Here is a 16158-nt window from a genome sequence, read left to right as displayed (position 1 = left end):
AGCAGACCAAGAGACTAGGTGACCTCCCACCTCAGAGGAGGCTGCTGAGTGGGTGTGAGGATGGGAATTTGATGGGCTTGAACGTGGGCCAAGGTCTCCAGGGAGAAAAGCAGACACGACTATGGTGAGGTATAAACAAACACTGGTGGGCAGAATCTCCGATCATCATGTCTGGATGGCTCTCTAACAGGAAGAGGCACTCGTCTGTCTGACCCGGTTTAGTGCTTGACCTTTAGGGGCATATGATGAGGTCTCATGACTTCCGAGGATCCCAGAGCCAGGGGTTCATGCTGCACATGCTTAATGGGCACTTTGAAACTCCTCAGTTGGCTTTCTCACTCAAAGTGAGAGATATCTTGGGGCTGGAAGAAGAAGAAATAATTGATTCCACTGCTTCCCAGAAGGCCCAGCCTCCAAGGGGGTTTGAACTCACAGGTGGAAATGCCTGCAGTCTCCTGGGATTGATCTTGGTCCAGGACAACCATTTGTCTTTCCTGGAGAAGCTTTCTATTTGAACACAGAGTGTCACCAATTTTGTAGATCAGTTTTGGTGGATTTATTGCACATGAATTTCAATCCCCCATTTGTACCTTTTGCCACCTTATCCTAAAAATTCTGGTAGACAAACAAAAAAGAAATGATCAGATGTTTTTAGAGACAGTATTTTCATGAAGTAGGATTGACACCAGTCTGCCAAATTTTAAAATGCTATGAAAATAAAATTCATTTGAGTGTTTATATCACCACTCAGTACGATTTGTCCTGTCCCTGGTTTTCAGGTTGCAGATCTGAGCATGGGGGACCTGCTTTTGCACACCACAGTCATATGGCCAAACCCACCGGCCTCTTTGGGAAAGTGGAAAAAGGAACCTGAATTGGCAGCCTTTGGTATGTATCAGAGGAGGATTGGTGGGGGTGGGGGAGCTCAGAGAAGGAGGCTGGCTTATTTTCCAAAATAAGAATATTTCTTTTCCAACACACAGCTTATTAAAATAGTTATTTACAGTTATCTGAACTGGTCTTCCTGCTGTAGCCACCAGCATGTCACAAACACTAAACTAAACCTTCCTGTTGAATATGGCCAATGTGACCACCCAGCTATGTAGGAGCGAGGGAATGGCTGTGCCCAAGTCCACCCCAGGTGTAAACATACAGGCAGGAAGAGATTTTTCTTCTCCTGCTGCTTCTCCGAATATCTTTTCCCAATAATGGGTTAAGAATAAACCAAGGAAAAAAATGAAGTGAGAAATCAAGACAAAACTGTTTCTGAGACCCCAAAGCCAAGACCTTTTCCTTCTCTCAGATTGTGTTGCTGTGTTTGATGCGAGGATTCAGGACATCTGTTCTCAGCTGACCTGTTGTGGGACCACTGGGTGTGTCGCTCAGTGCTTCTAAATCACAGCATGACTAACACTAGCAAAAGTAGAGCTGTTGATGAATGATAAATTTTTTAATAAACTGGTTCAGGTAAATGCAATTGCTGCAATTAGAAATCTCATGTGGCCATATTGCAGTATGCTTTTTGAGAGGGAAAACTATGGGTTAGCACCCTGGGAATCATTTACAGTTCAGGAAATACGGCACGCTGTTGCAGGAGAAATGCTTGCATGGCACTCAGTGTTGTTGCTGAATATAAAATGATGAACAGTTCAAGCTTTTGTTTTCATGTGTTTTTTCCTAGTTTCTCCCTAGAAGATTCATGGGGACAAAGATAAAGGAAATCGAGTACTTCTATTCTCTTACCTTACCTTACCTTATCTTCCTGGGGTTGGGGAGAGGAGTGTGTTCTTACTGCTTCCTTACCTGAACTCTTTTTTTTTCCTCTGTCATTTGAACCATGTGTTCCCAAATGGAACATCCTAGTGATATTAAAATCAGAGTGTTGAGTACAAAGGTTGGTGGGACTTTATACTCGGATCACTTGGCTTTCCTTGGGAAACATCCTGATCTTCCTAACATTCTCAAAGAGCCACTGTAGCTGGAGCTGCATGGCATTAAAAATGACAGAGCCTCCTAGAAGTGTGCAGGAAGAATGTCAACTGACTGTAACATACAAAGGAGCACTACAGTGTGGCGGCATGCGCCAAGTTTTTGTTAGACGCGGGGTGGTTATTTTGTGGAGGGGGGACAATATTTGTTTCCTTTCAGCATTACCAGTTGTGGTTCTAAGATTATGATTTCTTCTTGATGAGGTCTGGGCGCTTTCTGATGCCTCTTGGTAGGTCGTTTAGGGGATGTAGGAGTCTGAAGTAAATGACCCAGACCATCTATCTGCCTGTTTCCTATGCTGGGCTTCAGATGAACTATTCCAAAATTCAACATTGGGATTTTACCTCCTGAATTTTACAGGTTTCCTGTAGTTAGAAATAAACAGGTTTAGAAAAAGAAAATAATTTGAGTGGGAGAAAGTAGAGGTTGGCAGGCTTTTTCTGTGCAAAAGCCTGACAGTAGGTATTTTAGGCTTCAAGGGCCAAGAAACATCGTAGACAGTGTGTCAGCGAATGAGCACCCGTTTTAGTGGGCCTAAACTAACGGGAGGTGGGCCTCAGTTTGCCAACCTGTGGTGTAAAGGGTTCAGGAAAATGCCATCCTTGAGGGTCTAGGCCGTAGGTGCCACTTGCTGCACAGGCTCGGATGGGGGACGAGCTGTGTTTCACTCTGTTCCCTGCCCCCTGGATTGTTGACCGGAGGGGAGTCCACACCTGTCCTGGGTGTGAGCGGCAGCTACACATCCCACGCCCAGGACCCCACCCCCAGCAAACTCCACAGGGGCCATGGTCACAGGGGGGGACTCGCCCAAGGGTCTCTGGTGGGAGGCAGGCTGGGTGTCACTCCAAATCATCTCCGGAGTCGTGGTGAAGAGGAGGGGGAAGGAGCAAAGTCAGGGGTCAGAGTAAAGGCAGGCTGTCGTCTCATAACGAGCTGACCATCGGTTCCCAGGCCTTAAAGGTGATGGGTCTGGCAGTCCTGCTGTGATTTCAAGAAACAGGCAGAATGAACAGCCTTAGAAATGCCCTTTGAAGTAAGGAAGAATTGCTGCGAGGGTAGCAGGTTAATTACCACTGAATGGGCAGTTAGGGGCTAAAACATGGTTTGAACCTGTTGGGAAGCAGTGCCCCTTTCTTCTGAAACTGAAGTGGACCTGCCGCCAGGCCAGCACTGCGGTGTTTACTCACAGGACAGCTGATATGTGCTAATGTTGGTGACTGTCACCTTTGAAGGAAAACGGGACAGTGTGTGCAGGCTTCTGCCTCGAAGGATATTGGGTGTTCACCTTTTGGAGTATAGAGAGAGTTTGGAGTCAGGGCCATATCTAGAGGGAACGGGCATCACCTGGAGTCAGTTGAATGTGAATAGCCCTGAGGGTGAGGCCCAGGCCGAGGCTCACTCTGGCCCTGGGATCCAAGGGTGGAGGCTGAGGTAGACTGAGGCAGGCTAGTGGCCTTCTTGGAGCCACGGTAACCTCCCTGCCGAGCTGGAGTCACAAAGGCACAGTGGGTCTTGTACACCGAGGTCACTGGGCACCCTGACCTAGGTTGGACAGCTCTCAGTCTTAAAGGGCCCTGCTGTTCCGGCCACTGTGACCTGTGAAGGGTTCATGGTGGGGATGTAGGGACCCCTCAGGTGTTGGTGCTCAGCCTCGGGGCAGAGCTGGTGAGGCCCCCTGTGGTCAGTGGGAACCTGTGAGGGAACCTCCCAGTCTGTTGCCTGGGATTCGAAGGGGTCGGCTGCTGGGAGGCGTGAAGGGCTAGGGCTGGTGCAGACCCAGTGGCTGGAGTTGGTTTCTTGGAGTTTTAAGGCTATTTTCCTGCAGGGGAAAACAGAGCGATCCCACACAAAGGGGAGACTGACCCACCCTAACTAAGTAGGATAGAAAATGAAGCCAGCACTTTGCTTGGTCTCCAGAGGGCCTGGGACCCCGGAGGCCTCTCCCTGAGAATTCTCTGAACATTCATCCCCTTTGTTAGCTCTGTGTCTGGTACGCCTGTTGTGCCCCCTCCAGCTGCTACATGACACCCCGGCTCTGCACTGGGGTCAGAGTGAGGAGGGAGATGGAGACCCTGATACAGAGAGCCAGGGCAGGGCTGGAGTCACCCTTCTGTTCCTAGTGCCAATTCTTCATCCCCTCGAGGAAGAGTCAAAATCACTGAGTGTTAGACACGCTTGGCACCATTTAAGGAATTCTGTGCAAGGCTGTGCATAGGGCCATTGTTGTGTCCGCACCCGTCAAAGAACATAATAAAACTACACATACCCTGCTTCCAAGTAGCTCCCTGGGATTCAGCTTATTTGGAAGAAGTGAGGTTGCATTCTACCATATAAACTAATCTTCATTTCTTCCAGTCAAAAAAGATGAATTAATATTTCCTGAATTATGGACACTTTGTGTGTGTGTGTGTAATATTAGCTTGATTTGCATGAATGTAAATCAGCTTAAGCAACAGTATTATTAAAAATGTTTCCTTGTTCCTCCAGCTGCCAAACTAGTACATTTTTGTTAAAAATGTATCAACTGAGAAATAGTACCATAGTTAAACTACTATATTTTACCTAAAACTTTCCAGGGGGACAGGAGGCTTTACTTCCATTTATATAGAAATGGATTTGGAACTAATGGATCTGTTAATTTGGAACCTGCAAAGTTTCGTGTCCATAGGCTTTTTGGTTCCATAGATGTGAACAAGGGTGTGGTGGAGCGGGCCTGCCTGACTGTGGTCTCGTGTCCTTCATAGCTGCAGTGTTTATCACCACACGTTGTCAAAGTTGAGGGTAAAGCCCCATGCCTTCTGTACCATAACTGCCTTTATTTTCTTTTTTCCTAGTCTTCAAAACTGCTGTGGTCCTTGTGTATAAAGATGGCTCCAAACAGAAGAAGAAACTTGTAAGACTTATTTCACCCCATAGTTTGAAAGCACCCCCCTTTCTGCTTCTCAGTATATCTGCATAATTGTAATTCCACCCCTTTGTCAGGCATGAGTCATTTATGATTTCTTTTGTATTTTCTGACTGTGACTAAGGACTCGAGCACACTGCCCGTCCGGCCATTTTTCAGGCAGGCTCCCATTTAGAGCATGACAGCAATAAGCCCTTGGGTCTGCCCTGGCCTGAGCCTTCCTGACACTGTTCTCCCCTTTCTCTGTTCTTGTTTCGGGATCTCCTTTCTCCTCTTTCCTGGGTCTCTCTTTCACCTGGGTGTGGTTAGCGGACTCATCCGTACACCCTCAGCGTGTTTGCCGTGTGGTCTCTCCCTTTCTGCTAGATGAGCAAAAACACACATGGGGTGAAGTTCATCCCGACAGGTGCAGGGGTTCCAGCATCACTGGTTTAGAAAATGTGGGGGTCTTGTCCTGGATAGAGCAGTTTGTTCTCATGCACCTGCCTCCCTCTCTTTCTGCAGGTAGGATCTCATAGGCTGTCAATTTATGAGGACTGGGACCCCTTCCGATTTCGGCACATGATCCCTACCGAAGCGCTGCAGGTTCGAGCTTTGGCAAGTGCAGGTAAACGCTGAGACATGCTGGGTGCATTGTTCTGCCATATATGAATCACTTATCTGAATCCACGCTCATGGTCTGATCACCCTACCATCTTTTTTCTTCTATGCTTGACTCTCTTTTCCCTTGATCTCTCCATTTACCCAGCTATTTATTAGACATTTGAATGAATGAATGAATGAACAAACTGAGTGAATGGGTATAATGCCTTCCATATTGTTCCAAGGAATTCTAGTTATATATGCTAGTAGTATTACTGTGACTAACATCCCCATAGCAGTGAGTCTTGTATTTCTGGGAAGAGTTCCTCAGACCATAAGCAGTGAAAGCCCAGGTAATTAGCTCAGTTGCTTTTTAACCAGGAGACCCAAAAGACCACCAAGAGCACAAAAAAGCCACTGCACACCTGTTCTTCTTTCCTGACGCATCATAAATCTTTATCTTTCAATCAGTGTGAAGACCTTTGAAATGTCAGTTCTCTTTTGCTGCGATCCAAACAGCATTGAAGCAAGTTGTTGACAAGAAAGGGATATACTTGATAGTGTAACTGGATGATGCTTTATGCACATGAGGAGAGAAGTGAATATCAGCAGGGTATTGATTAAGAAAAGCAGTGTTTTTGTGACTCAGAAGCCCTATCCAGGGTTTAATTTGAAGTCTTTCTAGGGAGGAGCTATTGGCAGTGGCTCCGCTGAGCATGTCCTGGAAGCAGTGTGTTTGGGGGTCAAGTGGAAGTGGACCTTGGTGCGTGCACAGTGGATCTGTATTTCAGTATGTGCTTCCCACGTCTGACGTGCACCTGAAGTTCTTAGTGTCAGATTGGTGTTGCTCATCCTCTCCTCATTTCCATTTCCACCTTGATGAGCAAAAAATTGTCTCTGATTCTAATTAAACCAACTCCCCATAGTCCAATGTCATGAGGAAAAATGCCTTGCAATATTAGGCAAGCTTCCAGCTACTCACCATACTAAACTAGGTGCAGCTTCCTTCACAGTTGTTAGGGCCTCGTAGTAGAAAAACTCAAGTAGAAGAAGCACGTTGGACAGATGTATTAAGGATGATAATTTGTTTTAATAAAGAGGGCTTCTCCCTAACCTTCCAGTGCAGAGATTTACCCTTGTGCCTTTTTACTTATGATTTGATTTGCAGAATTGATTTGTGCATGAACCTATAAATTGTGGGACTACAAACAGCATTTTGAGGGTTGGGCACTTAAATACTATAGTGCTGTCTTTTGAAGTTTGGAGGTTATGAATTATATAGTTCACATGTTTCCTTGTGCCTGGTTTATAAATGGGCAAGCTTATGTTTATAGCAAACTGCCAGGAATTTTCCTTCATTGAAGACTAAATGCATAAATTTAAATTTTGAAAGGAAAGCCATCTTTGTGATATGGCATTCCATTCTCACCCTCTTATTTTTCATTCAAATCAAGTTTAAAACCATCAAGATAAAAGCTTATTTTCATAGAGTTATAAAGACTAGCCAAATGTCCCTCATTATAAGATGAGAATCAGAATGTGGAATTTTTAAGTTTTTTAATCTTTTTTGAGAAAACATGTGACACAACTTTATACCAATGACTGGGGTTAAATCCTGAGGACACAGTGAGGGTTCATGAGCACAGTCTGAGTCCATCGTTCCTTTCACATAATAAGTAAAATGTCTAGCAGTTACCTTCAAATATAACTGTTGCTCATCTTTTCAGCATGCCATTTCTGCCTCCCTCAGGTTGGGCCCCGTGGAGGGCTGAGATCGAGGAGCCCCGCTTGTCCAGGGCACCAGGCCTGGTGGCTCCCGGGGAAGGTTCCCCTCACTCAGAGCGGGGCCTGCCTCCTTGTCACCAGTTTGATGAAATCGGCACTGGGATCTTGGGCTCCGTCTAGTCCAGCTGTTGCCAAAACAACTAATCACTTGATTGAAATAGTTCAGCCAAACAGGCTGTGCAGCCAAAGGGGTCAGTTCTTTCATCAGTATGATTGACTGTCCTTTTAGAGCCTCTAGGAGATTTTAGCAACTGGAAATTTTCCAAGTGTTCTTTTTCTTAGCACCCATTAAGCTTTCAGTCACTCTGTCTCTAAGATCCCCTGCAGTCCGTCCCTTTGGGCTTACGTGGCTCTGCACTACTTAATCTTACACTAAAGCAGGAGAAATGCTTTTGTAAAAATGCAAACAACTGTCTTTGAAACATAACTCTAGTTCATCCTTATTTGAATTTATCTAGATGCAGAAGCAAATGCCATGTGTGAAATTGTCCACGTCAAATCGGAGTCTGAAGGGAGGCCGGAGAGGGTTTTCCACCTGTGCTGTAGGTGAGCTTGGAGCTGTGCTGCCCAGGATGTGGCTGAGCTTGGTGGTCCCCATCTCATGCTGGGTCCTGCAGACCAGGCTGGAGCATCCCTACGTACTTCTCATTCTTTCTTACATGTTGGAGAAATTATTTAACACTTACTGAGTAATAGTAATTGGACAAGTTAATTGTATTGTATTGGAATGTAGACAGTAACGCGGTTAATACTTTTCTAAAAGACAATAGGCATTCTCATGTATATTAAATGTTCTTCTTGTATTTACATTTGGTAGATGAGAAGGAGGCAGCTGATCTATAAGATTTTGCTTCCGTGGTTGGCTACGTGGTTTATGCTCTAGCACATGCAGGGTCGATGGGACGAGTGAGGTGTGCACGGGGGGCTGGGGCTCCTCTTCATGGAAGGAAACTTCATCAGAGAGAGGTGGCCACTGGTCATGCAGGTCACCTGTTGATCTTGAATCTGAGCTTCTACTTATTTCTTCTTCTTCCCCCTCCTTCATTAGAATCTGAGGCCTTTCTCAATTCTCTCTCATTTTTTGCCTAAAAATGTCAAGCTGGGTGGTCCCAAAAGCCAGCATTGCAATGTATTTGGCTTTAAATATGATCTATGTTTAGTCAGGCTTGAGTCTAATCCTGGGTATTCAATAATTTAATCAACACTTAGCCAGTACCCCAACCGTGGGGTGTGCTATGGATTGCCCACAAAATAAAAATGGAAAAGAATCTGATTATTATGGTTATTAGCAATATGTCATAATGTTACTGCTAGGAAAGTAAGATGGCATATTCACCAAGCAGGAGCCATGCTAAGCACCTTACCTGTGTTGCTGGGTTCAGTCAGACAGAGGCACAGTCACTCCACTTTGCAAATGGGGAGCCAGGGCTCACAGAGGGAGCTTTGCCCAAAGCGTTACGGCAAAGGAATACTGCATGCAAACTTGGCCGGGTTTGACTTCAAGCCCACGTGTTGTGTTTCTGTATCGCCGCCCTGTGTTGGGTAATGTGGGTCAACAAAGGGCAAATCCCAGGAACCTGTCAGCACTAAAACTGAAATTTTTTCCCCCATAATCCACAAGTGGTTTGTGTGCCATCTTACCATCTATTTAGGCTGATCCATTTGTGATTCTGTAGGTGAAGTCTGCCCCTCGAGTTGCCATGTTCATTGTTAACAAGGACTGCCAGGTGAAACTTACCTGGGTAACAATACTGAGACCCTAACAAGAGAAATAACTGTTACCTAGGAAGTACTTCTATTATGGGAATTAAGACTAGGGAAAATTTTTCAGTTCTTAACAATGTAGCTTTGATATTTACATGTTGAAATGTGTCATGAGAGGAGTTGATATGTAACAGAGGGCCAACTCTAGAGGCGACAGAGGACACTGGGACATCAGCTTGCGGGTGCTCTGACAAGCTGCAGGATTCTTGTGGTTCATTTGTCTTAAAAACATTTTAGAATGAGAGGTTCTGCCGTAAGTACAAGAGCAGAATTTGGGAACTTTTGGTGCAAAGTCTATCGTCTGTTCATTAATGAGCTGCTCGCCCAAAACTGGTTGCAGGAGATGAGTCACAAAGCGTGAATCTTCTCTCATCTCCCAGTGATGAAAGCGTGGGGCCCTCATAGAAGTGGGAGTCACAGCCTAAGTCTTTAACCTTAGTCCCACGTCCTCAGGGATGTTTTTTGGCCGCCCCTGATAGCAGTAGAAGTTCCTTGTGTGTTAAGTACTTTCCCCTAACACATGTAAATCTTGTTTTCATAGCTCCCCGGAGAGCCGAAAGGATTTCCTGAAGGCTGTGCATTCCATCCTGCGTGATAAGCACCGGAGGCAGCTCCTCAAAACCGAAAGCCTGCCTTCATCCCAGCAGTATGTCCCTTTTGGAGGAAAAAGATTATGTGCGCTGAAAGGGGCCAGGCCAGCCATGAGCAGGGCAGGTACTGTGGGGATTCAGACCTTCAAGATCCCTGTCACCCCCACTCCACTGTAGAACTCAAGCGAGCTTGACGTCCACGTTGAGCAAGACTTAAGCGTGGCCTCCTGAGGGCTGTCTGTGGGGTGCATTCTTCCCCCAGCCTGAGGTCCTTATCCTCGGCTTCCCAGCGGCTCCCTGGGGATCTGCCCTTCGTTTACTCCTCCTGCCCTTTCAGGCTTTCCCTCTGCTGCCCTCCTCCTCTGGCTGGTGAGTTCCTCTCCCATTCGCCAAGCCAGGAAGTGAGCGCACCCCCTTTCTGGAGGGGCTGTCTTCACCTGCTTGTGGAATGAGAGTCGCTGCTTTGCATGACAGCCAGCTTTGTCTAGCAAAAAGCAGTGTGTCGTGTCTCAGCAAGGTCACAGTCTGCCATTCTGAGAACGTGGTGGCTTTGTAATCTGGAAACATGGCTCTGCCTGTCCTCAGTAAGGGGTCCATGTTGGGTAGACCAGATGACGTGTCAGATTTTTACCCTTGCCTTGTGCCTGCAACTTTATTTTTAGCTTCAGTGTTAATTTGGGGAAGCCTTGAACTGCTAATGGAAAAAGGAATCTAGAGTTTAAATGGTCCCAGAGTACATATTATTTTAGGACTTATGTCATCTTCTTGGAGCAGTGAGGGAGTAGATTTGTAATACCACCTATCTATAGCAGTAAAATATATCTAGGTAGAAAGATATTTTCATAACACTGAGGTATTAATGACATCAGATATTAACATTTTTATCTCTCCTCTCTTAAGAAGCAGCCCAGAATGTTGCAGGGAAGATTCTAACTAAAGAGGCTTCCTTTGCATTTGCCAAAAAGGGTTCTGACCTCTGTCCTGATTCCCTTTCCACCTCATTGTGCTGAAGAGGCATGGATAGAACTGTGAATAGATGAAGGTTTTCATAGACATAACCTACATAGCTTCATATGGGATAGTATATTCTTTATGCATCTTAAATTTAACTAACAGTTATCTTGAATCTGTTCTCCAATCAGCTGATAAGTATTTACTGAAAAGTGTTTATTACCTAAGGCAGTGAATACCCAGAGCCCTACTGGGTTCTCCAAAGTATCCCGAGTCTTGCATACCTCCAGATCTACACTTTCTCATGAAGTTCTCTTGGAAGAAAGCTATGCTGATCTCTTTGTAGCTCACAGTAGAAAATTTCACCTCGGAATTGTCTCCCCTGCTCCTTTCTTTGCCAGGGAATGTTTCATCATTAGAATTGGGAATATGTATCCCAACCTCAGGAAACCCTGCCTTTCATTGGCCACAGATTTCAGTTGTTCATCAGTGACCCTAAATTAAGAGCTGCATTTACTTTGAAACTAAGCAATTTTAGTCTGTAGGACACTCAAAAGTTTTCCTGCTGAGATCCCTTTAGAGAGAAAATAAAACCAACCCACAATCTATACCATCATCATGAATGCCAAGAGAAAGCCTCGATGTCAGAGCCTCTTGGCCTTGGCTAATTGGAAGACTTTTCACCTAATGGCTCATTTTTGGCTGAAGAAAGTCTTTGTCATTCTGCATTTGGAACTCCTCAGTAGCATCAGGGGCTTCACGGTGGATGATTTAAAAATGGTGCTTGAGTGGGTTAGTGCAGCCACTAGCTGGTCATTCTTAACAATGAACTCTGGAAAATATTCAAATCAGAGATTGTCTCCCTGAACTGGCTGGGTTATTAAGTATCCTTTTCATAAAGGATAGATACTCATGCTTCAGTGTGCATTGCTATGAGTACCCAGATAGTTTATTTCTGTTTGAACTGGATAGTAAAGCCAAATATCCCACCCCAATACTTAGTCTAAAAGTACTGCGTGTTTGCCAGTAACCCAATTAAAACATTTTTTTGTTCCAACATTTTCTATGAAAAATTTCAGACCTAACAGAAGACCTAAAAGAATTATACACATTCATACTTACCCATCTGTATTCTAGAATTAGTATTTTTCTATATTTCCAGTATCATAACTATCCATTTATCATCCATCAACTCAACCTATTTTTGACACATTTCAAAAATACAGACATTAACACACTTTAGCCCTAAATACTAGAACATGCAGATCATAGACAAATATTTCCAATAGCTCAATTTTGAATTGAGGTAGTTCTCCTATAGTGATTGGAGAGAGCAAGGCTCCGGTACGGTGGTGTTGGGATAAAACCGAACAGGAAATTTTGTTTCTTCCCAACAGTGGAGAAGTAGTTGTTCTTTGCTCTCTTCTTTCCATTTTTCCTGGAAATGGTTTTCATTCCCCATCTTGACTGAGACTAATGTCCCTTCGTTCCATTTTTTAAGATGGTAGCACATTCAGGAACAATGATGGGAGCACAGGGGTCTGGCGCAGAGGATGGCTGGAACGGGAGCCGACGAAGGCCATGTTGTCCAGCTCCTTGACCTTGTACCTGCTGTGTTTGAAGTCAAGGCCACATTTGGCAATAATTGAGAATAGTCATCTTACATCTAGCAGCACGGAAGCAATTTTGTGGTTTTTAAGGCCGAGGTGGCAGGAAAGCTGTTCTTAATTGGTATTTAGGCTTTTACATCCCCTGGGAAGCCCGTGCTGCATTTCACCCTCTCATCTCCAAGGCAGCAGCCGCTTCCCCAATGGGAGCAGCACCGCTTTCCACGTGAGCCATCTTCCGTGTGTGTGTGTATGTGTGTGTTTGTATGAGATGGGATTGCTGGTCTTCCTGACAGGTCTTCTGTTGGTTTGGCTTCAATGATTAGGGCTCCTAGAGAGGGCAGTAAGGGGAAAGAATGAATGCAGAGACCTGTTTTTCTGGACTGGGAGTCCCTTCATAGAGCCCTTTGTGGATCACCTGCTTGGGTGTCATATTTATTTCTCATTCCTCTCAGGCGCTGATATTTTAACTGCTTTGTAGAAGAGAAATTGGTGATAAAGCGTAGTCAGGAGGGCCTCAGGCTTACACTTGCTTAGTCTCACAGTGCATACGGGGCTTTGTGGGAAAGAGTAGAAGGAAATAACTGGAGACTTGGTATCTCTGAGGGCTGCTCTTCCTGAGGTTCTGTGAGGCATGCTGTGCCTTTGGTCTATCCACAGATCCTCAAAAAATGTTACATTTAATTTCCCAGAAAGCAGTCTAACTTGGACCACTGCTTCTGCCTCCTTGATACATCACAGTGATTTCTACAAAGCCGACAAAACTCCAGAGACATTATTCACCCTTATTAAAGACCTATTCCAGCTAAATGATGCTAGCACAGCCCCGGGGCACCCTCAGAGCACTGTGTCAAACACTGTCAGGGAGAGGGCACTAACCGATCCTAAGATAAGTGGTCTACATGAGAATACGCATGGCCTGTCCCCGGGTACGTAAGATAGAGAAGTGGATTATTTCAGAGGGAGTCAAGTTCCCTTTTCCCATAACCTGCAACCCCCTGTGTCCCTGTGTCCCCCCTTGCCCTTTAAGCAGATGCTATGACATCCTCTAAATCCAGATATCTGTGTGAGGTAAAGACTTGCAGACAGACTAGTGAATCCTGACTCTGAGCCCTGAATGATGTCGAGGCAGTAAATGCGAACCATTCAGGGTTTCTTACTTTGCTTTGCTTTCTGGATGTTCATCTCATGTAAAGCGCGTGGGGGTTTTATTTTTATATTTTTGTGTGTGTGTGCAGTGTCCGCCCCAAGCAAGTCTCTTGGGAGAAGGAGGCGGCGACTGGCTCGAAACAGGTTTACCATTGATTCTGATGCCATCTCCGCCAGCAGCCCGGAGAAAGAGTCCCAGCAACCCCCCGGTGGTGGGGACACTGACCGGTGGGTGGAGGAACAGTTTGATCTTGCTCAGTATGAGGAGCAAGATGACATCAAGGAGACAGACATCCTCAGTGACGATGATGAGTTCTGTGAGTCTGTGAAGGGTGCCACAGTGGACAGAGACCTGCAGGAGCGGCTTCAGGCTGCCTCCATCAGTCAGCGGGAGAGAGGCCGGAATAGCCTGGATAGTCACGCATCCCGCATGACGCAGCTCAAGAAGCAAGCTGCCTTGTCGGGCATCAATGGAGGCCTGGAGTCCACAAGCGAGGAAGTCATTTGGGTTAGGCGTGAAGACTTTGCCCCCTCCAGGAAACTGAACACTGAGATCTGACTGTGTCCCTTTCCCTGCAGAGAGCGTGTATAGATTCCTCTCCTGGCCCTGCCCTCTCTCTGCCCCCTCCCATGCCCTTGAGGAGGAGAAGGGTCCCTTAGGTCGCACTCTTGCACACACGGTTTTGGCAGCTGACTTTGTTACGAAGCCATGTAGCCACCCAACTTCATCATTTCTAACATCAGAAAGAATTGTTCAGAATCCCAAATAAGCTTGAGTCCTATCATCTGTATATTGTTGCTAAGGGCTTTTATTTATTCTCAACTCATCAGGGCCTGAAGAATTAGAAAAACAAAAATTAAAAAAGCTTCTATAGCATTGGAAAGCAAATTACCCCAGGAGTTTAAGTATGTATGACAAATTAGTTTAAAGGATAGCACAAAAAATAATAATAATAAAAAATGAAGATCACTCTATCTGAAATCAATCCAGGAGCCATCTACTAGTTGGGGAAACCACCTTCAAACACAAACAAAGCAACTGTACAGCTTGCAGTGTTCTCACTTCTTTCCCTCTTAAATGTCTGAGAATATCTGTGTATTTTAAGAATGTGTGAGGAGAGGTTGAATATTTATGTCTTGATGAGCCTCTGTTTTTTCTCTTCTGTTTTGGTCTACGGCTGGGCCTCCATGTCGGTGTTTGGAAGTTCTAGTTTTGCATAGAATTATAAAGATGCCAAACTCTTTGAAAAGAGATCCAAATTTATCACTTGAAGAAAAAAAAAACACTATTTTTTGTATTTTACCTGAGATGCAGGGGCACAAACAGATGAGAATTTTACAGTGTTCATGTTAACTCCGAGTCTAAAAAAAATGAGGATTTTACCTTTTCCAGAGAGAGTGAGGCATGGTGATTTTATATTTATATGAAAGGTCAACAAGATGCTTAAGAGAAACATTTTTTTCTAAGAAGCAGATTTTTTTTTTTTTTAATGTTTGGATCTATTTGAGGTGGGAGCTTAGTTGGATTAAACATGACACCCGAATGGGCAGCGTGTGTGTCTGTTGCACATGGTGGGGGAGAGGAGGCTCCTTCTCATGGGCTTGCTGTGGTGATCACTGGGTTTCCCATCAAAGTCACATCTTCATCCATAGGTGACCTATCTCTTCCCTGACAGACCATAACCAAACCTCTTAACAAAACAACCTCTTCAAAAACATGTCCTGTGTGTTAACGCTTTCTTCATGCCAATGAAACAGGGTAAACGTGCTAATAATCCAGCATTCTAAACAGATTTCCAAATAGGAAGAACAAAAATAAAGCACTTTCAATTTTTGTTTAGAAAACGGTTTATAGCTTTTTTTCCCCCCCTCCATATCACAATGTCCACTTCCTAAGAAGGGTTTAAATAACATGAAAACTTTCTTTTTTTGGGAAAATATCTATTTGGTGTTTGACACATCAGTAGGTACTTTAAAGACCTGAATTTTATAGTAGCTTTAGGAATTATATTTTATAAAAATCAGTTATGACTTTATATTTCCAGACAATAGAGAGTTCAGAACATCATGCTCTGTGCCCCTCTGCTCGCTTTACTTGCTTGCCCACCCTGTATCCCTCCCCTTTCGGGTTTCCAGGGCTTTGAGCTTGATCTTTTGAAAGTTTTATTCTATTAAATTTTTGCTATATCTTCTGATTTTCTTAAAAAAGCTTTAGAATGGTTTCTATACCCTTTGTATCACTGCATTGTTCCATACATCTCCAGTTGGATTGTGTAATGGATGGAAAACTGAAGCAGAGGCTTCTGATAGTCTGATTTACTAGTCCCAGTGCAACGGGTCCGTCTGAAAATGCTGGACAGTCTGGTGCTTGGAGAGGGTGCCATCGTCTCTTGTACATAAGGTCATGACGTGTCTATGTCAAAAGTTCTTATATATTTCTTTTATAAGCTGAAAGAAGGTCTATTTTTATGTTTTTAGGTCTCTGAATGGAACGTTGTAAATGCCTGTCAAACAATAAAAATACTGAAAAGTGGACAGTCCTGTGCCTTTCTGGATGGGAGGATGGGCATGAACTGTTGGTGGGAAAGAGCACATGGGAGAAAACTCCTGTGAATGCCTTTTTTGGTTTTTCCTTCTAAATAATTACTGTGATCATCAGGGAAAGCTGATGTGGTAGAGCTTGCAGTTTGTTTTCTTCTTTGTTTTTTTTAATTTCTTCTTTTGTTGAGGTGTAAATGACACATTATATTAGTTTCAGGTATGCAACATAGTAACTCATTATTTGCACATATTGCAAAGTGATCACCACCATAGTCAAGCTAACAACCATCACCAT

The 16158-nt window shown here is 44.5% G+C and overlaps 1 protein-coding gene across 4 annotated transcripts in view; it reads left to right on the top strand.

Annotated features, from left to right (window-relative positions):
• The window catches only part of TIAM1 (TIAM Rac1 associated GEF 1), a 130003-nt gene extending 114146 nt beyond the window's left edge, over positions 1-15857 (top strand). For all 4 annotated transcript variants that reach the window (XM_057503988.1, XM_057503987.1, XM_057503985.1 and 1 more), the window contains 6 exons: positions 780-888; positions 4824-4882; positions 5399-5501; positions 7720-7807; positions 9567-9739; positions 13412-15857. In XM_057503988.1, the coding sequence (XP_057359971.1) occupies positions 780-888; positions 4824-4882; positions 5399-5501; positions 7720-7807; positions 9567-9739; positions 13412-13881 (1002 nt within the window). In that variant the 3' untranslated portion in view covers positions 13882-15857. The remainder of the gene's footprint in view (positions 1-779; positions 889-4823; positions 4883-5398; positions 5502-7719; positions 7808-9566; positions 9740-13411) is intronic.
• The last annotated feature ends 301 nt before the right edge of the window (positions 15858-16158 follow it).

The sequence above is a fragment of the Manis pentadactyla genome, chromosome 1, assembly GCF_030020395.1.
Source record: "Manis pentadactyla isolate mManPen7 chromosome 1, mManPen7.hap1, whole genome shotgun sequence".
NCBI classification, from domain to species: domain Eukaryota; kingdom Metazoa; phylum Chordata; class Mammalia; order Pholidota; family Manidae; genus Manis; species Manis pentadactyla.
This window is presented reverse-complemented; position numbering and strand designations above follow the sequence as displayed.